The sequence below is a fragment of the Colius striatus genome, chromosome 15 (genome assembly GCF_028858725.1).
Source record: "Colius striatus isolate bColStr4 chromosome 15, bColStr4.1.hap1, whole genome shotgun sequence".
NCBI classification, from domain to species: Eukaryota; Metazoa; Chordata; class Aves; order Coliiformes; family Coliidae; genus Colius; species Colius striatus.
Window position 1 is genome coordinate 7,690,108 of NC_084773.1, and position 27,694 is coordinate 7,717,801.

At 42.1% G+C, this 27,694-nt stretch overlaps 1 protein-coding gene across 1 annotated transcript in view; it reads left to right on the forward strand.

Moving 5' to 3' along the window:
* FANCD2 (FA complementation group D2) overlaps positions 1-27,694 on the forward strand; it is a 38,172-nt gene that overhangs the window by 1,928 nt on the left and 8,550 nt on the right. Inside the window, exons 4-32 of the mRNA XM_062008665.1 lie at positions 577-680; positions 1,207-1,270; positions 2,358-2,410; positions 3,959-4,037; positions 4,792-4,916; positions 5,463-5,550; positions 6,512-6,616; positions 7,804-7,904; positions 8,386-8,494; positions 9,134-9,169; positions 9,531-9,674; positions 10,655-10,789; positions 11,090-11,221; positions 13,240-13,347; positions 14,273-14,382; positions 15,814-15,874; positions 16,612-16,737; positions 17,996-18,069; positions 18,157-18,297; positions 19,393-19,493; positions 19,759-19,874; positions 21,165-21,273; positions 21,914-22,012; positions 23,089-23,198; positions 23,944-24,090; positions 25,186-25,302; positions 26,117-26,245; positions 26,445-26,560; positions 27,278-27,391. Coding sequence (XP_061864649.1) covers positions 577-680; positions 1,207-1,270; positions 2,358-2,410; positions 3,959-4,037; positions 4,792-4,916; positions 5,463-5,550; positions 6,512-6,616; positions 7,804-7,904; positions 8,386-8,494; positions 9,134-9,169; positions 9,531-9,674; positions 10,655-10,789; positions 11,090-11,221; positions 13,240-13,347; positions 14,273-14,382; positions 15,814-15,874; positions 16,612-16,737; positions 17,996-18,069; positions 18,157-18,297; positions 19,393-19,493; positions 19,759-19,874; positions 21,165-21,273; positions 21,914-22,012; positions 23,089-23,198; positions 23,944-24,090; positions 25,186-25,302; positions 26,117-26,245; positions 26,445-26,560; positions 27,278-27,391 — 3,053 coding nt within the window. The remainder of the gene's footprint in view (positions 1-576; positions 681-1,206; positions 1,271-2,357; positions 2,411-3,958; positions 4,038-4,791; positions 4,917-5,462; positions 5,551-6,511; positions 6,617-7,803; positions 7,905-8,385; positions 8,495-9,133; positions 9,170-9,530; positions 9,675-10,654; positions 10,790-11,089; positions 11,222-13,239; positions 13,348-14,272; positions 14,383-15,813; positions 15,875-16,611; positions 16,738-17,995; positions 18,070-18,156; positions 18,298-19,392; positions 19,494-19,758; positions 19,875-21,164; positions 21,274-21,913; positions 22,013-23,088; positions 23,199-23,943; positions 24,091-25,185; positions 25,303-26,116; positions 26,246-26,444; positions 26,561-27,277; positions 27,392-27,694) is intronic.

Consider the following 27,694-nt stretch of genomic DNA (forward strand, 5'->3'; position numbering starts at 1 on the left):
TTGAGTTAGCATAATTCCAAGCAAAAATGCTCCACTTTCACCACCTTACCCTGCTGAAGTAATTAATTGGCAATACTATTTAATAGACAAAGACTCTTTAAATCAGAAAAATAATTTGCTTCACTTTTTAATGGAAGATGTGTTTGGTTTTGTGTTGGCTGGGTGCTGACAGCATTAAAACTGCCACAATATGGTGTTCCTCTCCAGTCAACAAGCCTAGAGTGGACATCCGAAGGCCAGTGGTTTAAATCCTGTAAACAATTTTTGGGTGCAGCTCTTGTCACATGAGATGTTGCCACCTCAGCTGAACAGGAAGAAAGGCAAAGCCCTTCTAAATCAAAATAAGATGTAAGACTGCTCTTTAGAGTTATTTTGCAAAACAGCTAGTGTTTTCTTGTGGAAATGGTTTAGACTAGAATTCGTTTGTTATACAGCTTTCATTGCATCACAGTTTATCTGCAGTTCCCTGGCTATCTCTTCCCTATTCTCAGCATCTCCTCCCAAAGAGCATCCTAAAAGCCAGCAGTGGATCATAATGTCTTTTCAGGAAGTGAGTAACTGCTCTCTGTCTTGTAGGTTGTGAAAGAATTTATCAGTGGCTTGGAATCTCATATCAAGGACAGAAACCAGTTCAAGAACTGTCTCCTGCCATGCAGTCCCATACGGACTGAGGGGTCAAGGTCAGAGAAAATGCTTTTTGTCTTCCCTTTCAGTCAGAGCAAGTCACATAACACTGAGCAGAGTGGAGGGAAAGGCCATAGCTCCAAGTGATACACAACAAGACTTGTTTCTTCTGCGAAAGTGGCTAGTGTAATACATTGCTATCTAAAAGTAAGTTGAAAGGAGTAAGTCACAGAATTTACTAGCTGCCTTTGGCATGTGTTGGGCTCCACGGCATTTTATGGCAACAACCAAATAGTGGGGAGAAAAAAATTGACAAAGTTAGTGAAGGTCAGCTGCTCTTTGACAGTTATTCCAGGAGACACAGCTTAACCACAGAGACTTGCATTTTCCGCTCCTAGTAGTCTTCCAGAGAGTAAGCTCATTCACAGGTAAATACAGGTTTAATTTTGTATGTGTTTGTGGTTACCATTTGTTACCATAAGTTGTTGTAAGTCACTTAAACCCAACAACCAAACAATAATGGAAAGAGTTACATCCTGTTCTAACATGTTTTTATTACAACTGTAATCTTTCATCTTGCAGGACTCTGGTGCACTCATATTGTGAAAGCCTCATTAAACTGCTTCTTGGAATTAAGGTCTTACAGGTATGGACACCTTAGTTTTCTCTTTGCTGTGGCATTGATTTATTCAAGAATCCTTTTGCTTATATAAAAAGAGGGTTGATTGAACTGTTTGTTCTGGTTGTGAGGCAGATGAGGCTGCATCTGGAATAGTGTCCAATTTCTTTAAGGACACAAAGATGCTCAGGGCCTCGAGCACATGGCATAGAAGAAGAATGAGAGGGAACAGGGTTTGTTTAGTCTTAAGAAGAGAAGATTAACGGAGATCCTGTGGACTTCAAATATCTAGTTGCATGGTGTAGAGAAAACAGAGCTAGAGTCTTCTCAGAGGTGAACAAGGGCAGGATGAGATGACAGCTCAGGACAGCCATGGCAAATTTTGATAGGATGTAACCACTTCCACTGTGGAGAATGTTTTCCTTAAGTGCTAGAACAAGTAGGCTAGAGAAGTGATGGAAACTCCATTATTGGAGGAATTTGAATCTTGGAGTTGTTTAAAATTGGCCAAGATGCTGAGCAATCTGATGGCATGAACAAGTTCTGTTACTCCGTGTGTACAAGTTGCATCAAGATGTATATGGAGTTGAAGATGACAGATACTTCACCAAGGTGTGGGAAACCTTAGAGCAGCTATGGATTTTAATCCTTCTATAACTAGAATGTTTTAAAAGTCCTTGTCTTGATATTTTTAGAGTTGCATGTAGGCCAAATTAAAGAGAGGAAGAATTAGTCCTTCTAAGGGAATGGCAAAAGCATGTGGGCACTGTTTTCAAACTTGCCTGAAGTTGATGCTTTTTATTCTCATGTGGTGAAAAGCAATTCATCTGGGTCTAAGAAAGAGAGCTTTGGTGCAGAGGAACTGTCTATCCTGCCTGCATGCTCTGCTTCTGTTAGATTATGGGGATAGTTTACACTACTCTCGGCATTTTTGGTTTTCAGCTTTCTGGTATTAGAGAAGAGATTTCTTATACAAGAAATATTTTTATACGCCCTTTTGAGTCTTTTGTTCTCTGTGCATATTTCATCTCTTGTGAAAATCAGTTTTGGTGGTAATGCCACAGCACAAGCTGTAAATCATCATCTTAACATCAGCTTTTTGCCTTTCTTCCAGCCTGCTGTCATAACACTCTTGTTGGAAAAGATTCCTGAGTTCTTTTTTGACATGTGAGTATGGACTTGTCTTCTCTCTGCCTTGAAATAGAACTTCTTCCTTTGGACAGTCAGCAGCTGTTTGACTTTAACTGTTGCTTCAAATTTACCTGAATGGATGTTTGCCACTGACATTTTTATTTCTTCATAGGTGTGTAAAATTATCTGTGAGGTACCATGATTTTAAACTTGTGGGTACTTAATTCAGAAGACAAATTCATAGAAGCTGAAATACAGACAGACCTGCCTCATGATTTATTTTGCTCTTTGTAGCCAGTGGCACAAACTTTGGAGGTATTTCAGCAAAGGGACTTCAAAATGTCTCACTATTCGAAGAAGATGAAAGTGTCTGGCAGACTTTTAGAAGGCTGCCAGATGCAAAAAGACCTCCTTGTAAAAATACAGATTGTGTTCAAACAAGGAAAAATATCTGTTGGTTTTTGAATGTAGAACACTGTAGTAAAGGGAGAGGTCTTGAGGTGCAATGTAAGCAAAGCTTGAACATTTCAGCTCTTTTTCCAGTGCCCTGGATGCTCATTAGAGAGTTAGGGGAGCGGGTCAAAGGACAGGAAAGAGCTGAGGCTGTTCCTGACAGGGTTTCAATGCTGAGTATCAAACAGTTATAAATGCTGTATAGAGGCTGAGTTTGAGAAATTGTCTTAGGCTGAAGTCTTGTTAGAGGTGGGTTTAACACAGTCACAAGGACTGAATTGTTTTCATCCAAGAATTCTAAAGGATCTTGGATGTTAAATTGATAAGTTGTTATTTGTGCTGTGAACCCTTAGTAAGTCTTAAAAGTGGATGTTGTTACACCTGTCTCCTATCAAACTGTATGAAGAATCGTTTTTTCCTGTGTATTAATGACCAGTTAAAACTGAGGAAGGTTTAACCACTGTTTCTAACTATGCAAGGCAGCAAACAAAGAGACAAGAAGTAGTTTCTCAGGTTGTGCATAATTACCCTGTTGAATTCAGTATTGCAGAATGTACAAGTTGGAAATCACACACAGTTGTGGGTTTTGTTTTGTTTTTAATATGGGTTAGGGAAATTAGTGGAGGATAAATGCACTGCTGGATAATGGACATGAGGGACTGGGTGCCAGGTTCTGCCTTGAAGATTTGCTGAACTGCTTGTTGGAGGCTGACTGGAAACTGTGAAAAGATTGCTCTGTGAATTCCCTGTTACCCAAAATGTATCCAGAAGCATCTAATGCTACAACTGAGGACAGGGATACAGGACTGAATGGAGACTTAGACCAAGCTAGTGTAGCTGTCCTTAGGGGCACAGGAGATCTGAAGTAAGGTCACATGTAGACTCTCTTTTTGTACCATAGCTGAGGATGTTGTGGGTGGTGTGTTGAAATGGGCTGGTGGTATCCCTGCTTTGTGTGCATAGCAAGGAGGTAGGGTTCTTCCCAGAGGATGCTAAAATCTGTAGCGGTGTTGATGGTATTTACATCATGATTTGGAGAGTTAATTTGAATTGCATCTCATGGTCTTGCTGACCAGCAGCAAAGCTTTTGAGTCTTTTGGATCTGATTAATCTGTGTTTCTGCTGTTCTAGCGTGGGCACTTTTGGAACAAATTTTCCCCGACTCATTATCAATCAATTTAAATGGCTTGACAGGCTTCTCGACAGCCAGGTGGGTACTGATGGTGCAATCCCAGGTATGCTTCCTTCAGTCAGCTTTGCAATGCCTCTCAAGTGGTACAAAATTAATTGTTATGCCAGTGAGAACTGATGTTGTTTTCCTGTTCACATGCTGAAGGAGAGATTTAATTCTTTCTGGTTTATTTTTATCATCTTCAGTGACTTTTGAACATTCCTTTTTATTGTTTTTCTTCTTCCCTGGCTCTAAGTCTCGTTTTTCATAAATTTATATGTGTGATATACCCACATGGCTGACCCCATGCTGTTTTAAAGCTGTTGCTGGCAGGAAGTTGCATTCTCTTCTTGTTTAATTTTAATAGGAGATATCGAATACTTGCAGGCATCTGGGTGTGAATTCTGTCTTTCTGCTTTGGTGATTTTTTTTCCTTCTTTCATGGAGTCAGTCAGTCTCTGTGGGTTATTTAGTACTGAGGGGCTCTTACTAGAAAGTCACAGAATTAACTGAATCTAGAAGTCATATTAAGTGCTGATGAGCTTGCTGTTGAGTTTCCCACTTTTCTTTGCTCACTAAGATGGTAATATCCTACCTGTGAAACACCATTGTTCCATAAAAGTCTGTGCTGTGATTCATGGCTTCAACAGGACAATGAATTAAGAGGCAGTTGGCATAAGTCCAGGCAAATGGCTTTTCAAGTGACTTACACTCGGAATATTGTTGCCATGCTAATGAACTGCTTGCTCACAGTGAATCTCCTGGGTTTTACAAGTGTTCCTTTTGGCTGCAGGATCTTGTCAAGAAGCTAATGCAGATGATTAACATCTCTCCTGTACCAATCCAGCATGATATTATCACCAGTTTACCTGAGATCATGGAGGATTCCCAGCAAAGTGAGGTTGCCAGAGAGCTCAGGTACAAATGATTCTCATGGGGTTTTTTTTTTCTCTTTTTTTCTTTTTTTCCTGTTTTTTCCTCATGCTGAACAGAAAAAGACAGCATGTGTTAATGAAGGTTGCACCAAAACTGACTGAAGTAGTAGGGCAACAGTTCATTTCTGTTAATGGTAGCATTCAAGGACAGCTGACATTGGCATAGGACGTGTAATTTGTCTGGTTATGCTCTTAGAGAGAGGTCTAAATGCTCCAAAAGTGCTTTTATCTGAAAAATTACTGAACTCTTTACCTGGGTACTGTTTGCAATTATTAGAGCAAATACTGTGACTAGAGGAGAGGTCACAAACGACACAGATTCTATCTCTGGCTTTGGTGGCAATCTCAGTTCCATTTTGCTGATGACACACTCATGGGACAGAACTGTGGCTTGAAGGTGTCAGACCCTAGTGGTTAAATTACATACCAGCAATCTCACTACTTTTTTCTATGGAATCATACAATTTAATAAAGATCCATTCATGGTTCTGTTAAGAGGATCATTTGTTTTCTTTTTCTTGTATATCAGCTGCTTACTAAAACAGGGCAGACGGTTAACAGTTCCTATCCTGGATGCCCTTTCTCGTCTGGATCTGGATGCAGGCCTTCTGGCTGAGGTGAGAGCTTTTACTGAGCAGCTGAGCAGAACCCAGCCCCTGCGTAGCAACAGGAGAGCTAGAACTGTTTGATCATTCAAAGTATTTTCTGACTCTTGTGGGCCTGGAAAAGTCGTGAATTAGCTGGAATTGGAAAGGAGTCAAAGAAACTGAAGCTATTTTGGAAATGTGTGAGGGGTTCAGTGAGAAACAGAACTTTTCTGGCTATTACAGTATGTCTTAGCAGAAGATGTTACAGCTGTCTTAGCAAAAGCAAAATCACTTTGCCCTGCTGCAGTAAATGTTTACTCCCCATCTGAAACCTGCTTATTGTCACTATTTCTTTTTTTTTGAGGTACAATGACCAGACTAGAGCACTATATTCTAAGGAAAGACAGACTGGTCATTAAATCATCACATGACTGTATTTTTTGTCTGCAGAATAATGGTAAAGGAGACAAGATGTTGTGCCTTGGGTCTTCTGGACACTCTGGATTGGGGCATCTCTTGCAGTTAGGCTTCTTATGAATAGAATGAAATTGATTCAACTGGGTGAATGAGATATTATTTTGCACAGTCCTCAAAGGCTGGTGCTGCATACTGGGCTACACGTAGCTGTGCTTTTTCCTTTTTGAAAGCCAGTTAAAAAATGATAGAGCCAAGCATTTGTTGGCAATGCCAAGTGAAATGGTGAGGAGTTGATGGCAGCAAATTGCAGGCTAGGAGCTTCAGGTTGAACATGTTGGAGTCTGCAACACTGACATAAATTATCAAAGAAGTGGCAGTGCTTAGGGGTTTACCTCCTTCCTTGGGTATCTTCAACACTCAGTTAGCAAAGCCAAGGCCAGTCTGCTCTATACTGACAGTATCCCTGCTCAGAGCAGGAGGCTGGGCTATAAGCCTCCAAAGATTCCTTCCCTCTGGCATAGCTGTGTTTCTGCAAGCCCATGTCTCCCATCTGAGACAGTATCTCTCTCCTCAGGTGCGGCAGTGTGCCATGACCATTGTGCCTTCTGTAAAACTGGAAGATTTGCCTGTAGTAATAAAATTCATCCTCCACGACATCAAGGCAGCAGATGCAGTAGAGGTACAGTATTTTCTGTATACTACAGGCTAGTAACTTGTCTAATCCAGTGTGTGTTTTACCAGAGAGCAGTTGCTCCACACACAGAGGTGTCTGCTTTTACATTTTCAAGTAAAAATTTTAATATTGCCAAGGATCAAAAGCACATGTAGAAAATGTATCTGTCCCTTGACAGGAATTTGGTTATGCTTTCAGGCATGAGAATTGAAACCCCCTCCTTTCCACTGCCTCTTGCAAATTTTTCTTATTTGTTCTTAGATTTTGTGTGTGTGTGTGTGTGTGTGTAAACATGTTGACTGAAAGCAGCAAGATTCTCATGAGCTAAGAAGTTAAACTCTTAGAGTGAAAAGCTCTGGTTAGGTGGCAACTTTAAGTCTTTGAATTTTATCTAGGAGTTTTTGCATTGTACAGATCATTTAAGGGTTTTAAATTCCAGAAATAGCCAACAGAGCTGGGACTGCAACCTGCTAATGCTCTTCTTGTTTTCTCTACTGAGTTCTGTTCCAAATCATGTTTTGGAAACATTCCTACAAGGGTGATTCTCCTGCTGGAGGAGTGTTTTCATTCTAAGATGTAAACTTCCTTGGTTTTTGAAGTTGTTTTATGTAAGGAAATGTACTCAGAATGTTTTTTCAATGAATCAGCTGTGTTTTGTCAGCCTTGCTGAACTATTGAACATGGGTTTTTTTCATATGTGGAGAAATCCTCAGCTGAAGCCAGCTGTGAATCTGACCAATCTTTTGGGGAGAGCACTGTGAAAGCAGCATGTGTGTAACATGCAACTGAGTCTGTGCTGATCCACTGCAATTTGACAGTAATTAAACTGGTAAATTCACTTGCCCCAGAGCTCCTGTGGTCACCATGGATCTTGCTCTGCTGTTAAACAGGATAAAAGTATTTCACAGCAACATCCAGCAGATATTTGTGGGAGTTCTATGGAGCAACTCTTGAGAAATGCCCTTTTGCTGTCTGCATGCCTGTGTGTGACACTGAAGAGCAGAGTGTGGCTGGGGCACTTTCTAAGTATAAAAAAAGCTTTTGAGCATGGTCAGATGCTTCTGAGTCTTTGCAAATACCTGAGGTTTTGATTTGTAATTACAAGTTTATTCTATGAGACTGTGTTTTGTTTTCCTCAGGTTTGTCTTTCCTCCTTTGTCACAGTGATTTGTACTGGGATTGGTGTTTTACAGGTGATTTCTGATCTTCGCAAGAGCTTGGATCTGTCATCGTGTGTTCTGCCCTTGCAGATCCTGGATTCCCAGAAGAAGCTTAAAAGCCAAGTCAAGGCCAGGTACTTGAGCTGATTTACATGATTCTCCAAGGGTAAGATAGGACAAGAGAACTTTGGCTTTTCTTTACTCTGACACATGTAGTTACATGCGTGAGCCTAATTTATCCCAAATAAAGGTGCTGACACCTTTATTCCTTCCTGCTTGGTGCTAATATGACACGTCTGTCAGTCCTTGTGCAGCTGGATTTCCCTGCTGTGCATGTAGTTCCTTTTGAGCCATCTGTATCCATGTCTGCGTGGGAGAATGCAACACCATTTATAATAGTGTTGCTACCTGTTCATCTCCAGTATGTCTTTGGTTGATTTTGCACCTTCCGATTCTACCCTTTTCTGAAGCTCTCTTCTGAAATTCCCTGTTCTTGTCAAAGCATTCCATTTCCTCTAGAGAATGGCTGTTTTAAGTATGTGCTGTGACTGCTAGGCTGCCGTGTTCGTTTTACTGCGGTATTTACAATGACTGAGTCTCCTCCTTTCTGATCAGTTCTTCCATGAGCCAAGTTACCACCAGCCAAAATTGTGTGAAGCTACTTTTTGATGTGATCAAGTTAGCTGTGAGATTTCAGAAAGATGTCTCTGAAGCTTGGATTAAGGTAAGATTCATGCTTCAGTCCTTGTTTCCTTATTTAATTGGATTCCTAAGTTGAGTCTGAGCCTTTCCTGTAGTCAAATGTGATATCAAAAGACAAGTGTTAGCTCTTCATTTTGCTGACAGATATTTCAGTCTGTGCTCTGATTTAGCAGTGCTTCTGATTTCACAGTGCTTGTAAGATGGTCCCTGAGCTCCACTGTACCGACTCCAGATCTTTAAATCCTGGTTCTACATGTTGACCAGAGCATTTTGGAAAAAATCATATTAGTTTTTTTCCTGTCTGAACAAGAGAGAAAAAATGTGTACCCAGATGCTGAGGCTGAGTTGTGGGAAGCCTTGAGGAGCTTAAAAATGTTCATCAAGAAATCAATGTATTGGGCTAAAGTTAATTTTAAATTGCATTTCAGTATAAACCATGAGACTGTTTCTTGTTCTCAAGCTGAATTTTTGTGCTGCTTTTTTGAGTGCCTTCTGGATTCTCTGCTGTTGGCAAGATCCAATTTTCTGGCTTTGATAGCTGTTCTGTGGTAGCAGAGAGAAATCTGTGAGCAGGATTCCTTGGTGTCTGCCTTCTTTGATTTGCTTTTGGAATATAATACTGCACTCTAGCATAACAGCTTTCTTGGTTTTTTGTTCTTAGGCTATTGAGAACAGCATGTCTGCATCTGACCATAAGGTAATATTTCTGACACTACTTATCTCTGTCCTCTTCTGCTGATGTTTTCAAGGACTTCCTTATGATTGTAGAGTGGAAACTGCCAGTGAAGTTGCATGGGTGGTTCTTTTGGTATTTTACTCGTTCCTACTATAACAACTATCCATTTTCTTTGTAACTCTTAGATAATCTGAGTGTCAAGGGAGACATTTATCTTGCTTTAATTCTGTCCTGTTGGATTGATGAAGTTTTTCTACGGCTGTGGCTGGCGAGGCCTTTTGAGCTCTTGATTTTCTTCTGGTTTTTGATTTCAAAGTGTGTAGTTGTCTGGACTTTTTAGTATCTTTTCAGCATAATAGCTGTTGGTCATTTCCTCCAAAAGGTTCTGGATCTGATAGTTCTGCTGCTAATCCATTCTACGAGCACTAAGAACAGGAAGCAAACTGAGAAGGTATTGAGGAGCAAGATTCGACTGGGCTGTATGCCAGAACAGCTGATGCAGAATGCCTTCCAAAATCATTCAATGGTCAGTGCAGATTCTGCTTTGGGACACTCTTATCTCTCAAAGATCTCATCAGATGATGACTTAAACCTGTGCTGTACTATTTATACAACTCATACACTTCTGATTGTTATGTTTTGGTCCCAGAGCAATGTCCCAAGGCTCGTGCCCTCTGTTAGAACTGTCCCGTGGTTTTGATGGGTGTGTTTTTTTGAGATGAGCTTTCCTCAGAACAGGATGAGCTTTTTATTTTGGTGCAAAACCTCTCAGCCTGAGAAATGTGGTCAAGCCCAAGATCTCTACTGTGTGTTGCAGACATGTTGTTGTCTCTGGAGTTCCTATGTTTGTGCACTGTTTATAATGGTTTCAGGGTCTAGTTTTGTGTGTGTGTCTGTATTGGACATATGTTTGTATGGGAATATAACTTAGCATTTACTATGAGAAAAGTGAAAGGATTGATGCAAAATGACAGTGCTGCTTGTTGGGAGGGAGTTATAAATTTAAAATTCATTAATTGAACTATAATAATGCCTTAAGTAGGCACATTTTATTCTGAATATAAGTGGGTTTAATTCTGCTTTACTTTAACTCCCTTCCAGAATAAGTTAATATAAATTAAATGAGGCCACTTTAGAATAAGAGCTAGTTGTTCAAAGGAGCTCCATGTGATTAAGCTAAATTTGAAAGTTAACTTATGTTTTTCTGACTGTCTTGATGTAGCAGAGTCTGTCTGTTAATTTAAGGCCAACAGTGTGTCTGTCTTGAGGCTTTTCTTTAGTGGTATGTTGCTGTCATGTGACTTCCCTAGTGTCACCCACAAGGGCTATGCTGCTGTGAGCTTTGCAGCGTTGCAAATTGGCTTCTTAACCAATCTGTAAATCCTTTGTGAGGAGAGTTTTGAGGAAACTAGAGAAAGCTTTCAGGATGAGCTGTATTGTTTAGGGAGCTGAGTGTGTTTCAAACGAGCAGCAATAATCTTCTCCTTTACAATGTCTGTATTTCAGGTTATCAAAGACTTCTTCCCTTCAATCCTAGCACTTGCTCAGACGTTTCTGCACTCTGCACACCCAGCCATCGTTTCTTTTGGCAGCTGCATGTACAAACAAGCTTTTGCAGCCTTTGACTCTTACTGCCAGCAGGTATAGTGTGATGGATGGCATCTGTTTTATTTGTGTTTGCATTTTGTTCTAGAATACATGTCATGATTTGGTGAAGAGCTGCTTTATGGAATCATGGGAGCTTTTATAAATGAGAAAAAAATCAGGCTTAAGGAGAAATTCAATGTTGTGGATATCAGAAATTAAAGAGCAAACTGAGAAAGAGCCTTGAATATTATGGTAGATTTTCAGGATGGTTATCTGTGCCTTGATCAACATATTTTGTATAAGCACAACAGGGCAGATACTTTTCTGTTGATGCTTCACTATGGTTTCTCTTAGGAGGTTGTGGCTGCTTTGGTGACTCACGTGTGCAGTGGAAATGAGACAGAACTGGACATTTCCCTGGATGTGCTGACTGATTTGGTGACACTGCACACGTCCCTCCTGATACGTTATGCCACCTTTGTGAAGGTGTGTATGTTTCTCGGACACCCTGTGCTTCAGGTGCCTTACACTGCTTTCCCTGAGATCCAGAGTAGGTCAGTGCTGTTCAGAAATAGAGATAGTGAAACAACTCATACCTATAAAGCTCTGTCCTGAGAAATGCAGTGGTTAGGAGGGAGAGGTATCCACTATGAAAGCATGAGCTATAAGATAGGACTGTATGATTTTTTTCAAAGGTTAAATGGAGATAGAGTTAAAAGCAGTTACCCTTCCCTGTAGCTGGAGAATGCTCAAATTGCAGGCATGGAATTACACCTATGATGGACAAAAAATGCTAGTTTTGTTAACATCAGCTCTTTCAAATGCTTGGCAAAAAAACTGCCCCCTTTGTGGACTGTTTATTCTACCACATTGAAAGACTGACAGTACTTTAGCCCATATTCAAATCCTAAAACAAAATGGGAATGGGAGAAGACTTATTTCCTAAAACTTAAAAGAAGAAAGTACCCAATGGGGAGAAGGAAGTGGATCATTGACTACTAATAATGACAGAGTCAGACCTGCCTGGTTGCCTGTTTCCAAAAGTACTAAAAGTGAAGATTGAGGGAAAAGCAAAACAGCAAGGCAAGCTTGTAGCAATACTTTCCTTGAACACTCCTTATCAGATCGTAACATAGTGATTTGTAGCTTAACGACACCCTGCATTTAAGAGCCCTTGAAGAGTACAGGTACTCCTCACCCCTCTGACTTTCTTTTGGTGCCCCCTTAGATGTCAGAGGGTTCTGTTTAAGCACACGGGGTGGGAAAGCTATATTCTTATTGCTGTTTCACTGGCTGATTGTTAAGTGTAAATTACTTGCTTAAAATATGCTAAAAAGCATTAAGATCTACTTTAAGAATTTTCAGTGCAATCTGTCACACATTTGATGGGTATAACAGGAAGAAATGGAACTCACTTTCCTCCTGGCAGAGGGAAGATGTGATAAGAACTCAGGGTTAAAAGAACTTGAAAGAGACAAAACTCCTGCTCATAATTGAATGTGTTGTCAGAAGTGTGATGGGGAGTATATTCTCACAGCAGAGCTGCTGACTGTCTTCTTAACCTTTGTTTGCATATTCTTGTGCTGGCAGATCACTTACAGGTGATACTTTCTATGGGCTGATTTTTAACTCCTTACCACAGCTTGTGTGTGCAACACTTGAATCAGTGCTCTGGCCACACCTCAGGGCCTGGCGGTGCACTGTTTGACATGCATCTTAGAGATGATTAAACCACTAGCCAATGACCTGTGAAAAGATCTGTAGAGCTGCAGATGCCTGACATATTTGACACTGAGCTGGGCTCTCTCCAGCATAGGGAACATACAGATCTTGGCACAAATCATCTCCCCAGACAGCTATTTTTAAAATTTTAAAACTATGTGAATTTTCTTGAGGATTGCAGAAGTGCAACCTAATCCTGTCAAACTTGACACCTCACTCCAAGTGCTGCTTGAGGTTGGCCAGTAATGGGAGAAAAATAATGGCAGCAAAATGCCATGTCAGTGGTAGGAAAGCTGGCATGGCTCTGAGAAACAGCAGGGCTGGTTTTCACTGAAGCACTGGAAGAAGAAATATCCAAAGAATGCCAGCCAGCACAGAAAATTCAGCTTCTAGATATTAACAACTTGGCTGTTGCAGGGCTTGTAATGGAAGTATTAGTAAAAACCCCATAATGTTCACTTTGTCAAATACTTAGAATCCTGTTACCAAACCCGGAATAGAAGATAAATATCTGACTCTAATGGCATCCAAGTACTCCCAAAATGCTTATCATAGCCAGGTTGTTCTTCCCATTCAGCCTCTGAGGTAATGAACTGCCATAATTAAGGCCAGAGCTATAGTTCTGCATTTGTATTTGTTTAAATTGAATGTAGATTTTTCCTGCATGTACAAAAAATGTGAAGTTACATTGTCTTCTCTGCAGTTGATAATTGATCAGGTTTTGGAAATATGGCCAGGGATTCTTGATACATCTGAGCTAGTTTGTGGCTTCTCTCTTGCAGACCATTTTAGACTCTACACAGAAACTGAATCCCTGCCAGATCCGGAAGCTCTTCTACATTCTCAGCACACTCGCATTCAGCCAGAGGCAAGAAGGAAGCTATATTCAGGTAAGCAGAGTAACAATAGAAAGGAGTTCAGGCAGTGCCTTTGCCCTTCTTGCTAGGTTTACGTCCAGACTTTATGTTGTGCAAATAATGGCCTTGTCCATGAACAGTGATTGATGTCAGGATGTCCTTCAGCTGAAAATTCTCTTTTCCCATTGTAGCTGCAAGCCAGCCTGTGGCTACAGACTTTCCACCCTGTACACCAAGGGCTCACCACAGTGACTGCACACCTCACACCTTTCCCAGAAAAGCCCTCATCTTTCACAAATCTAAGAAAGGTGGAGTGGTTAGAAGTGGAACCTATGACAGTCTCTAATCTAACCTCCCAGTCAAAGTCAGACTGACACCAACATGATGTCAGGTTGATTGTGGCTTTGTCTAGCTGAGCCTTGAAGGCTGCAAAAGGGTAAATTCAGCAGTGCTCTTGTCAAGCTTTGTTTCTCTATCACTTGGAAGCATCTAGAAAGCATAGTGCAACTTCTTCCCTGAAATATTCACCTCAATTCTTTCTTTGGACCTTCACCAAAACCTACTCCATCCTTCAGCCTCCTGAAGTTGGCAGTGTTTTGGAGGGCAGCTCTGCAGCTGCTGTTTCTGTGTGAAGGGCTTCAAGACCATCTGTTTTCTTTTTAATATATTCTTCTATTACTTGTAGATGAAAGCTGGACCAGCTACATGTTTGGTGCAGTAATTAGAGCAAAGTCAATGTGAGTCACATTAATGCTGTTTGCAGCCTTACCTAGAGTTGTGACCAGTGTTTCCATAACAAAGGAAATCTCAGAATGTGCATTCCTTTTGCAAAACTGGTATCCCAATACACCATCCCCCTGCAGCCTTTGGAGATGACACTAAGCACAGATGCCAATAGAACTGTGAGTGATGCACACAGGTTCCACTGTTGTGATGTGCTTTGTGTCTTTCTTTTTAGGATGATATGCACATGGTGATCAGGAAGTGGCTCTCCAGCACAGTTCCCAACCACAAACAAATGGGGATTATTGGTGCTGTTTCCATGATAGGCAGCGTGGCATTAAAGAGGTGAGAGAGAATGGAGCACAAAGGAATTTAACATGCTTTCAGTTGAGACCAAAGCTGGAGTGAGACAAGGGAAGCGGGACATTGCCTTCTTGCTTATGCACATCCTGGTCAAATCCAGGAACTTAAAATTCTTTCCTGGTATTTGATGTTACAGTACTGCTCACCAGCTGCTGATCTCAAAGGCACCCCAAACTTCTTGTTAATGCCTATTCATGGGAGCCTTTGACCTGTTGCTTGGAAAAAAAATGTGAAGAGTGCAGTAAACTGACTGTAGATGAGCTTCTGGCCCTAGGCTGAATAACCTGATGTGCTCCATGTTTAAATATAGGCAAATCTAAAAGAGGAGTAAGGATAAAGGCTGTTGCTGCTGTGCTGGGCATTGGCACAACAATTTCCAATGTACTGTATAAATAATTTATAAACAGCATTTGTAAACCAGGCAAAGTGCTGATAGGAGCTGTGGCAAACATTAAAGCACTTGGAAAGTAAATATTTGGCTGATGTTGGGAAGCAGCTCGCTGATTTTGCACTTCTTAATAAAATGCTTTTGATGTTTGTTACCTGAAAAGCCCACCTTAGCTCCAGGCCCCGAGCCAGTGGGCTTCCTTATGGCTGCTCCCATAGCATTGCTATTAGACTCGCTAATTTAAAGGCACTGATTTGAGTCTAAGCAGGGTATGCTAGTCAAGTTGTTTCAAGAGGAGATTTAGAAAATCCTAAAATAAGAATACAAGGGGAAAAAAACAAACAGAAGAGCCTGTGAGGTCATCAGTGTGTCAAGGCACCTTTGGTGGCAGGGAGTTTCCTGGGTAAAGTGCACACAGGTGATTCTGGAAGTTGGAGCATGTTCTGTGCCTTGGAAAAAAGGAATAAACCCCCAGGGAATCTATTTGTTTGACCTGTAGAGAAATTCCTTTCTACTCAAGTCTGATCTAAATGTATGGGCAAAAGTTGTCTGCTGGCACTTTAGAAGTATCTTTGCATCACATTGGATCATTGTGTACCTACCTCACTGGCATCCTATCTGATTTCCTCAGAAAAAAGATTAAAGGAGACAGTCTTGAAAACCAAATTATCAGAGGAAAAAGTACCTTTCTGGACTCTGCAAGTAAGCAATAGGAGTTTTGAGTAGTTATCCTAATGTACAACTACAGATATTAGGCTTGTGGTAAGATGAGGCTCCCTGGCTTTGAGAAGAGGGGATGACCAGAGGGCTTAGGTTTCAGTAGGTTAGGAAAAGCATATCCTTGAAGAAGACATTGAGTCTTGTTTTGAAGGTCTCAAACAGCAGCAGATCTTCTCCTAAGAGTGTTCTAAGAACATCTTCATGTATAATTCTCTCATTGCTGGAGAGGGAGGCTTGAGTATGGGATGGGTTTTGCCACCTCTTATGTATTGTGCAACAAAAGCAAGGTTATCAATTGTTTTCAGGAATGAAGGAGACGGTAATTCCTTGGAGAGAGCAGAGCCAAACAGTGAGCGTGACGGGCAGGTGAGCACCACAAATGGGCCAGTGTGGGAGAGAGGGAGGATGTGGTCAGCAAGGAGCTGTGCCTGGAAACACAATCTTAAGCAATACATGTGTCTTGGTTTTAGCTTTACTGAGCTTGCACGTTGACAGCCTATTAAAAATGGTTTTGGAGAAACCAAGGTCTATATCAAGGTAGCACCAGCTGGTCTTGCCTGCTGCTAGTCCAGGACAGGCAGTACTGCAGCTATCTAGTGAAAGTCTTCTGTCCAGATGTTATTTCAAACACAAAGGAAGGAAACAGGATAATGTACTTCAGTGAACCAAAGGCAACCTTCGCCTTCTTCTCAGCTTAGCAGCAGTGCCTTTCAGGCCATCTACAGAAAGTACTTCTGCTGTACAGAGTTGGCCTAGCCTTGGCCTTTTTTCTTAATTCCCATTGAAGAACCTTCTCCTAGGCTGGCACTCTATTTAAGGGGAGTCCTGAGCAGAGTCTTGTGGGATTTCATGTTGGAGCTGGGCCTTGAAAGACCTATGTTCCTTCTTGAAACAGAGTCTTTGCAAGACCAGCCACCGTGGGCTGTTGCTAGAGCTGAAGCTTTGGATATGCCTCAGTATATTGGGGTTGGACTAGACCATCTCTAATACCATTCTGTGAAAGGAAAGAATGTTAGTGTAAAAGAGGGAGGGACTCAAGATAAAAGCTTGAGTTGGATCCACCTACCTTACCCATTTCTACAGACTGCTCTCTCTCCTTTCAGCTTTCTACCTTGCTGGACCTTGTGAGATTCTGCTGTGAGCAAGCCCCAGAGGTCTTGGCTCTGTACTACGATGAATTCGCCAGTTTGATTGAGAAGCAGAAGGGAAATTTGGACTTGCAGCTCCTGGTACGTTGTAGAGGAATTTGAACTTAATTGCTTAAAAGAATTCTTCAGAAACATGGTGTTTTTCAGGCATGGCAGCACACAGCCAATCTGAGGATTTCAGTCCAGGCTGAGAACTCCTTTTGTTGTTCTTGCATACGTAAGGTTCCATAAGAGAGTGATCAGATTCAAAATCAGCTCTCAGATTTTTTTGATTGTGGCAGATTCTTCATTGTACTTTAACAGCTTCCTTTATGTGAGCTTTTTACATGACAAGGGAGCCTTTTAAAGGAAATCAAATGACATTTCAGAGCCTGCTTTTAAGATTTGTAGATAAAAGTAAAATCTGAAAGAACTGTTAAACTTAGTATTGAATTTGGCTTCTGGTCAAGACTATTGAGGAAGAGCCATGGTATGGTAATAGGAGGAGGTTTGTGGAGGCCATTGGACAGCTCTTTCTTGCTGGAGGCTTTTTGCATGTGTGCTGTGCCAGGAGAGTAGCAAGCCAGGTAGCAAGTCTCTTCTGGAGGTCCAGAAGAACATTGAAGTCTGCTGTGGAATTGGTCACTCTTTGTGGCACAAGTGCTTGTTGCATGTGCTGGTTACAGAGTGGAGGAACTGTGTATTAGAGTGAGGGAAGGTGAACAGGGAGCCCTGAGTGCTGGTGGCTGCTCAGCGCTCTGTGATTCAGGCTACAACTGCCAGTCTCCTGAGGCCCAGCTGAGTGCTCCAAGAAGGAAAAGCAAAGGAAGGAGGGTTTCTCCTTTTCATTTGCAAGACTGAAATGTAAAAGCAAGCTAAGGTTCTTCTCATAAACCTTGTGCATATTTTTGGGAGTCTTTTCATTGTCTATTTGCCCCGACTCTCTCATATCTATTACTTGTCTCCTAATTGTTCCTAACAATGTAAGCATGTGTGGGGTGTGCCACACATTGTGTAAAACAAAACTTTGTGGTCATTTAATTCTACTGATTGGCTCTTAGGCTAGAGCATTTTCCATGGCTGCTTTCCTCTTCCAGACAGCTGCTCTGCCTCTCTGCAGAACTTTTAGACAAGCCCACATACAAAGAGCAGGGGAGAAACTGTTTGTGCATGCTTAGCAATGTTCCTGGCTTTGTCTCTAAAGGCAGATCTAGCCTCTCCCTGCAGCCAGTGGGCTTCATTGCCATGACTCTTCCAGGATAATTTTGCTTGGCCTTATCTTTTACATTTTACACTGCTGCTGTTGAAGCTTTCTTCACTGAGCCCCTTGGCTGAGCAGGTTTTTTTCCTTCTCTTATAGGATGAATTTGGGAAGAGTTTGGTGGAGGACTTTCCTGGTGACTTTGTGGTGGATCTCAGCCCCACGGTGGATGGGTATGCTAACCACAGACTAAGTATTCATAATGTTTCTGTCACTAAACTTGAGTTTGTCAACAAGAGCTTGTCTGTCTTTCCTTTCAGCTCGTTCTTGTTCCCAGTCAAGTCCTTGTATAATCTGGATGAAGATGAAAGTCAGGGAGCAATTGCTATCAACCTCTTACCATTGGTGTCACAGAGCGAGCTGGGCAGAGTCACTGATGGAACGAGTAACCAAAGTAAAAGGTACAATGACACTTAACTGGGGGATAACTGCTAAAAGTAAAGGAGTTGTTTTCATTTGGTGCACTTCACTGCTGTCAGCCCTGCCCAGATAAGGAGCGTCAAGTGCCCAATAAGGAGCAGGCCAGAGAATTTACCAGTTTCCAGTGTTCTTTTCCTTCTCTTGTTAGATTCAGATAGGTCTGGAGGCATAAGATGGTTGGGAATTGGCAGTCTGTTCTGGCTAAGGCTGTTTAAGTGATCTGGTGTAAGTCGTGCTGCATCTACCTTGTTTCCCATCTCTTCTATGAGAATAATAGCTCTTTCTCTCAGTGGTATGGTGACATTGAATGCCACATTGAGATAGATAGACAACTTTGAGGGTAACATTCCTATTTTGAGTGTTGATTCTCAAATAGAGTCACCAAGGACTTAGTGTGTGTCAACAGTACACGATTCACTCTCACCTTCAGTTGTACTTTGACAATATGCTTTTGACTTGTGCTCCAGAACAAACCCACAAACATGCAGCCATAAGTGAAATTTGACTGAGAAATATGGTCTTAGAAGGATGGAATAGGGAACATGTAAGAAATAAAACTGTCCAGTTAAACAGAATGGCATAAAAAAACACCAATAGCAGGGGTTTTTTTACTGACACCTTCATATTCTGCATAATTTATTGTCATAATGTTTTGTTGAGACTTTAGAAAAAGACATTATCACTTAAAAATAAAGGGCATGCAGCTATGGAAAAAAATCAGTTTTTCTCCCTCAGGATGTGAGGAAAACATTCAAGAAGGTTTTTCCACTGCTCTTATCTGTTTCTTGCAGTTTCTTATAGTTCCTTCTGAATTATTCAACTTAGTTTTCTACCACAGATAAATCTGACCTCATATTTTGTCTATTACAGCAGTTTTTCTGTCCTTGTATGCTTTTCCAGAAAACTAATGGTCACCAGTTTTTTTGCTCAACTGCCACACTAGAAGCAGCAAAGTAGAAGGCATAGGCAGGGTGGGTGGGATGGGGGAGGATATGGGACATAATGGAGAAATGATAGGCCTTCTGGAGGTATATAAAACACGTGATCCACTCCATTTCTTTGTTTTTTCCCCCCAGGGTAGTGTCACCCATGTGTCTGTCACCCTGTTTCCGATTGCTGAGGCTGTACACTGGAGAGCAAAACAATGGAAGCCTGGAGGAGATTGATGCCTTATTAGGTATGGGCCTTTTATAGAGAGAGTCTGACTTGTTTGTGTCTCAGATCTGCAAAGGCTTTCTGCAGTTGTAGGAAGAGTTGTGAAAGAGTCTGAGTTGCTCTTTTCCTAGTAGAAGGGAAGCAGGGATGCTTTGTCTAGGGATGGAGTGGCTGACAAAGCTTACTCCAAATAGCCACTGGAATTGATATTGGAATTTGGTAAGAGATTGACCAAAGGATGCAGTAGTAAACCCAGTCCAACATGTTCTTTTCCTGCACTGTCACAGGTTGCCCACTGTACCTCACAGACCTGGAGGTTGAAGGGAAGCTGGACTCTCTATCCAAACAGGAACGGGAGTTTCTGTGCTCACTCCTGTTTTATGCTCTCAACTGGTTTCGTGAGGTGAGTAGAGTCTTGTCTGGGGGTTGTGGAGTGTCACAGAGGAGTAACACTTACAAACACTAACCCCAGGCTTCAGAGGTGCAATTGTTCTTGAAGAAGAGTCTTGCCTCTTGGATTCCTCCTCCAACAAGGTCCTGGTGATCTCTCTCTACTCTTCTCTTCGTTATCATTTATCCTTTATCCTGCTGCTAGCAGCAGCTCTGCTCTGAGGACTGCCCTGCTGATGTGAGTTTTCCACCTGCTTCTCAGCTGCAGCCTGTACACTCTGGCACCTTTCATTGTATGAAAATTGGTTTTACTATATTGCAGGGAGGATGCTGTGAACCCCACATACATGTCAAACTATGAGGTAATATGTGTGTCAACTATGAATGTGGCATCAAAAAAAAAAGTCAGTCTCCATGCTGGAGAGCAGAGAAGTCTCCATCTGGTCAAGGGCATTAATTGTTGCCTTCTGTTTGGCATGTGTGAGGCTCTGCTGCAGTGCTGTGTCCAGTTTGGGGCTCCTGTTGTCACCAGGGTGATGAGGGGCTGAAACATGTGGTGTATGAGGAGAGGCTGGGAGAGCAGGAAGCCAGAGGAAAGGGCATGTTGGGGTCTTTTACTACAGTCTTTGTTACCCAACAGAGGTTGTGCTCCATTTCCAGAGAAGCTGTGATACTGCCTTTCCTGGAGATGCTCAATGCTCCACTAGAAAAGGCTCTAAGCAACCTGTTTTGTTGATGCTGCTTTGAGCAGGATGTTGGACTAGAGGCTTCCACGTGTCCCTTGCAAACTGTATTGTGATTGTGTGCTTTGTTCTATACCTCTTTGAGCTTACAGAGGGGTGAAATGCAGTGCCTTTGGACCATATATTTGCTAACATCCATAGTTAGTGGGAAAGTTCCCTGCTGGGGTTATTCTGGTAAGACGAGCTATGTCAGAGTTGGTGCAATTCCACACCTACAGTTCTTGCTGTTCCTGCTCTTCTCTCAGGACTGCCTCTTTCTTGGCAGATCTAGGAAGTGCCAAGGGTTCTCCAGAGCCACAAGCAACACAGAACCTGACAATCTGCTAGTTCCTCTTCTTCAGTTAATATTTGATATGTGGCTGTTCTATTGCTTTTTGTAGATTGCATTTTGTCCACGTTCTTATGGGCTCTGATGAGCTTTGTTCATGCAGTCTGGATCTGGTCACACAGGCTACTTGTGCTGTGCTTATTTAGGACTTGAGGATGTTATTCAGAAAAGAAAAAGTAGTAAAAGTGGGTACAAATCTGCCCAAGTCAGTAAGTTTGGTTTGTATCTCTAGGTTGTAAATGCTTTCTGCCAGCAACAAGATGCTGAGATGAAGGGGAAAGTTTTGACTCGATTACAGAACATCACAGAGCTGCAGACTGTGCTGGGAAAATGCTTGGCAGGTGAGTATGAAATGTTTGTACATTCTGGGCTTGTACCAGCACTTCAATCTTAAGTTCTAAGCTGCACAGTTCTATTCCCAAAGTTGTGCCTGGAATTTCTTAATGGCCTATCAGTTACAAAGTGAAGACTTTTGGTCTTTGGCATTGTCTCCATTATCCTTTGTCTACCATGTTTGTGTCTGTTTTGTTTATGGCTTCATCCTTATTATCTCCTTTTACATTGAAAAGATCTTCAGTAAGATAAATGTAATGAAGAATAATACACTGTCACCTTCCACATATCCATTAAGAGCTGTGCTTGTAAACCCACAGACCAGCTTCATCTCTGAGAGCGCTACAAGGCCAGCACAGGAAGGGCTCAGACAGGCTAGAACAGCCCTTTAATTTTCTCCAACAGGGACAGATGTTTGAGACAGCTGAGCATTTATTGTCTTCCCTTGCTGGAGGAATGCAAAGAGCTGTGATTCCAGTGCAGTGCAAACTTATTATAAGGCTAATTGGAGCTAAAAGCACCTAAGCATAGGAGGAGAGGGTTGTTAACCAGGATGGTGAAATGTCTGGTACGTCCTCTAGATATGTTTCCTGTGTTTTGTCATTCAAGAGCTGAACTAACCCAATTTCTGTATTTTACCTCTTTCAGCAACTCCTGGTTATGTCCCACCACCAGCTACTTTTGACTCTGAAGCCCTGGAGGCTGTACCATCCATTAATGCTGCTGGTCCAGCAAGAAAAAAGAATGGTAAAGAAAGTTTAAAACATTGAAGCAAACAGATGTGATGTGGGGGTTTGACTGGCACGGCAGCCATTACCCTTGTGTGTGCTTAAAGCAGAGAATTCCTGGCAAGGTCTGTTGAGCTAGAAATCTTATCTGATCAACTCTTGCTGCTGAAGTGGAGATGTAACTCCAAACAGGTGTGGATAGTTTGTCTCCTTGGGAAAGCTGATGCTTAGCTTTTAACAGTGAAAATTCAGGGCTTTCAGTGGCTGTTTTCACCCGCCAAAGTATTTTCTGGAATAGTAAGTTGTTCTGCCTTTGGGTTTCTGCAGCTCTCTGGTACTGAACCTGTGATTTGAGCTGCCTTGCATGCCTGTGACCCTTAGGTTGTACCTAAGTGACCTCTTAGGAACCTTGGCTTGGTCCTGCTGCACAAGGAAACATTTTGTTCATCCTTTCCTATTGCTAACTGCCAGACAGAAGAAACACAACTTGCCTTTCACTTTTTCAACCTAGTTCTGTTTCTAGTTTAGAGGAACATTTCCTGGGAATGTGTCTGCCTTTGAGCCCAACTGGACACAAATTCACATGTGGTTCAGTGAAAACAACTAGAGCAGGCCACACACCAGAGAGCCCTTTTCTCCTCTGCCAAGCCCCTTCTGCAGGGGCTGGACCTACTGTGTAAGAGCGATTAAGACAGAAGGGAGGTTATGACTGTGTTCCGCAGACAAGAGGAGGATCTGTCACTTTAGATACTTTATTTTGGAGGAGCAGAAGCAAGTGCTCAGACTCTCCAAACAGATTCCTGAGTTTAGCTCGTCCTGCCTGAAAAAAAATGGGTTGCAACCTTGGGAACATATATTTTTGATCCCAGCCTTGCTGCTTCTTTAGGTGTGTAGCATCTCACTGCCAACAAATAGGGGAAGACTTCACTCTTCCCCCTCACACCTGCACTCAGCTGCCTGATGTCCTGTCTCATTACACAGTGGCATGCTGAGGGCTGATTTAAAGAACAGCCTGTGCCATTTCCCTGTCTGCAAGTGCTGTCTGGTGTTGAGTGCAGTGTAGCCTTTGTTTCTGATGTTGAATTTCTCTTTAAGGAAAGAAAAAAAAGACTGATGGCAGCAAATCCAGCTCTACAGATCGTTCCCAAGCAGATGACAGTTCTGAGGGAAACCAGCCTGATACCGAGCTCTCTGAGATGGAGAAGGTAGGTGCAAGGACAGACCAGGGAAGATGACATAGAAGCATAAACAAAAACTTCAAGAGAGAGGTTGGTCATTTCAAAAGTTAATCACAGTCAAGTGGTGCAATTCTGCTTTCTGCCACCTGCCTCCCATCTGAATGTTGAAAGTGGTCTGCTGCAGAGACCAGCCACTCTGCAGCAGGCAGTGTGCTTCAGGGCAAGTGTGCAGGATTGACAGTAATGCTACTCTCTGGTTAAGACTATGGAAGGTTTCTGTTTTAAGCCAGTGTCCCATATCTCAAATTACTGCAATAACCTGCCATTCCTAGGCTAGGCTCAGAAATCGTGAGGTGGATCTGGAAAAGACAAGCCCTGGTAAGGAAAAATTTACAGATTATCAACCAGAGGCAACAGAGCATCCCATAGTTACCATCCTGGTGTTTATCAAAGATAAAATCGTTTGCTTTCATCTCTTATGGTGCAAGTCCAGAATGGGTTTCACAATGGCCACTGATTCACAGAAAGGAGATAGCAAAGATTAGTTCAGTTTCCAAAGTTATTTGTTTCCTTAGAAATGCTTTAGTCACTTGCATGGCCCAAAATGACAGTGCTTCTGATTCCAGGTGCTTGTTTCTACCAACTGTTGTGAATTCATCTTAGGCTTTTGTTCAACCTGGCACAAAATATGGAAATCTATGTGAAAAAAAATGCTTTCTTTGAGCTTGTAGTCTTGCAAGTTGCAGCCTTCACTCTGGCATTTACTTTTCAGGCTGCTGCTGAGAGAGAGGTGGGAAATCCTCTGGTGCCGCTGCAGAGCTACCGCCCGTACTTCCGAGAGTTAGACCTGGAAGTGTTCACTGTGCTCCACTGCGGGCTGCTGACCAAGTCTGTGCTGGACACAGAGATGCACACAGAGGTGACTGCAACAGTGCAAAACCATACTGATAAGACTTTATGTAACTGCCACTCTCAGAGACCTTGACCCTTTCTGTTTCATGAAAATGGGCGGAAGATTGATTTTAAGATATGTTGGTCCAGGGCTGTGAGCTAGGTACCAGGAGAGAATTTGTCCCCAAAGAAAGAAAAGTACTTCAAGTCTCTGAGATCCAGAGAACTTCTCTGAGAGCAGCAGATGTGTCATGTAGCAATATTAAAAACAAAGTAATATAAACATTGCATGAAAGGCAAAAATGTACAGTACAACATGTATGGACCTAATGGAAAGGAAGGGGCTTTAATATTGAACACTGTGGAGCTATAAGATGTTAAATACACTAAGAGGTGGTTTGCCTATTAAAGCCTGTGTTGCAAAAACACAAGTGTCTCAAGGCATCAGCAGATTGAATAACTCTTTACAAATGTGGGGCTGGTGATGTGGATGTGCTCTCAGTGGGCAGGGCTCTGTGTCATCTAAGACCTTGCATAAAACTCCGTTACTATGGATGTGGAAGGCAGAACTGCTTTATTTTGTTACCCTCTTTGTAGATGGGCTCAGTCCATCTGGAGTCTAATTTCGTTAGGCTGCAGTAAGATCTGTTAAATGTGAAAAGGCTTTGGCAGGCTGGAGTACAACCCAGCCTCCTCCAAGGAGAGCTGTGTCTGTGCATGCGGGTCACAGCCCAACTGGAAGACTGTTTCACAAGTCTCTTGGGCTATGTGGCATTATTTCAAATTGCTTCTTGCCCATTACTCAGATGGTGAATTTTGTAACAATTTGGGCTTAAAGCTTTTTTAATCCCTGGGAGCTTACAGATGTCAATGTGTATGAATCAGTTCTTTCTCAGTAATGAAGTGCTACTGACACTGCCTCAGCTGTGTTCAGAGCACCAGGTTTGCTTGACACTTTGAATAATCAGAACCAATGCACCACACTTGCAGTGGGGGAGGCATCAAACCCTAGCATCTACCAAATAGGTCCCTGGTCTTAACTGGAAATGGGGGGAGTGAACTTGAGCTTGAAGGCACTACAGTTATGTCTGAGTCCTGGGATTGACTATTCTTGTAATTATAGGCTCGTGAAATTGTGCAGCTGGGCCCTGCTGAACTTTGCTTCCTTCTGGATGACCTGTGCTGGAAGCTGGAACATGTGCTGACCCTCAGCTCCACAAAGAGAGTGCCCTTTCTAAAGGCAAGTACAGCAGCAGCCAAGGTGCCTAGACCTGAGGCAGAGCACATGTGTGGCCTCCAGGCCCTTCCTGAGATGTTTTTCACCATTACTTTCACCTAACAGTTAAACGGAAGTCTGATGCCCAACTGTGTGTCAGAGCAGCACTTGCTCTTTCAAGAGGCTTCTGTGCCAGTTCCCTTCATGAAATGTTTGCAGCATCTGGTTCTCTGCATGTATATAACTGAGGGAAAGCCTCAGAACTCAAGTGACCCTTTTCCTCTTCCTCCCTGGGGAGACTGACAGCAGCTCAGGTTAGGCAGGCCACACAGCTACTGCATCCAACAGGAGCTGACAGATCTGTTTCTACTTTTTCTGCAGTTTTTAAAACACCCCAAGTACAGTGACTCCTGGCCTTCAGGAATAAGATGTGACTTACTGCATTAAACTATGAGAAATTCCCTATAACCTGATGGAGTCCATCAGATTCAGTGTCTTTCTCCTCGTCTTCCCATTTGCAGGGATTGCTTTCTCTTAGTGTTTAAGTAAAATGTTGGACTCCATGATCTTAAATGTCTCTTCTAACTGAAATGATTCTATGGTTCTACAGAAGAGTTCTATGTCATCTCAGTTGTATTCTTTTAATAAATGTCATACACTTGTCTGAGTTGATGCTGGTTGTTCAGCAGAAGTCAGCTCCCTTACTCTGTGACCCTTCCTGACAGACTGTATGACATCAGGAATTGCACTGCTCAGAAGCAGTATAAGAGAGGTAGCACTTGATATGAAGTTATTCTCAAGGAAGGCTGATGACTTTACTCTTTTGGGTTTGCTGCAGGAAAGAGGCTACAAGGATATTGGCTTTTCTCACCTATGTCAGAGATCCCCCAAGGAAGTTGCTACGTGTGTAGTAAAGCTACTAAAGCCACTGTGTAATCACATGGAGAACATGCACAACTACTTCCAGGTCAGTGCGCAGCAGTTTTGACTCAAAGACCTGTCAGGTCTCATCAACTCTAAAGTGACTTTTAGTTGTGTTTTTGGGAGAAAGAGAGCTGGTTTGCTTTCTTCAGTTTTATTTAAACATGGAATTTATGGGAATGCATTCTTGTGCCGTTATCTTTCCATGGAGTAGTGTTTAGTGGATTATTTGTTCTGTACTGAAGGCAATTATACAAAACCGGGATGTGGAAGATGAATCAGAAGTGAACATCCAGGAGCACCAGCTGATGTCTGCTTGTTACCAACAGCTGTTACTGACTTTTCGCTCTCTATTTGCTTGGTGAGTTTAAACAAAAAGTATATAGTTACCTGAATGAGCAAAGTACATTTATTGCTACCTCCTCTTGTTCCTGTAGGTCAGGCAGCCATACATTGCGGTGAGCTTTCCAGCCACTGCAGTCCAACAACCAGATTACAACTCCTGTACATGTATTTTTGTCAAGCCCTTTTATGGGGAAGATTGTTAATTAACTTGTGTGATAAAGGTGTGCTGAGCATTACCATTATCAAGACCACGTATTCAGTCTATAGATTGACATTGTGGATGCATTTGAGCATTCCCAGAATGCAAATCCTCACTGAGTGAGTTCACAGACACTGGTAGCTCGAAGAATTAATGAAGCTCTCTGCATTTTTCCTCCCTGTTATGCTTCTGCCTGTTGCTCAAGAGGTGACCAACCACCGTCACTACACATCCCATTGTTTTCAGGTCTGCAAAGCATTGTTTTAGTATATATGGACCTCTACTTCTGTGAAATGGCCTGTCCCCACCAATCCAGGTCTGCAGTCTAACTGAGAAGTTAATATTGTGTGTGTGTGTAAGGCTTTCCATTTCCATTCAGTTCTGGGATTTTATAACTTCCATATTGCAGGGCTCTTCTTGCATATCCAGTTTCTTCATTTTTCATAATGCAGAAATACACCCTGATATACTTTTGCATCTGATGCTTCTTTTCCTTCTAATCTGATGATGAACTGGATTTTTTTTCCCCCTCAGGAATGGTTTTTCTCAGCATGAAAATAATGACTTGCTAAGGTTGGCTCTCCAGGTGCTTGCAGACAGGCTGAAGCCAGGAGAGACTGAGTTTCTTCTTCTTGAGGAGCTGATAAGGTAGAAATCAGTATTTCCCAAGCTCTGAAGGGGATGAATTTCAAGCAGTTTTGTGGGCATTATGGGTAAATGTGTCTAAGAGCACTCGTAGAGACCACTCCAGCTTCAAACAGAGCTTTTTGTTTAATTGAATGGCAGTGCAGTCAAACCTAATGAAAAGGAGCTACTGCATTATAAAAGATGCTTTAGGCTATGGATCTCATTGGTTTGTGTGCTGTTTGAGACAAGATAAGTGGGATTCACAGGAGGAATTGGCATGTTATAGATAGTTAAAATGCTGACAAGAACACTAGGAAAAAGCAG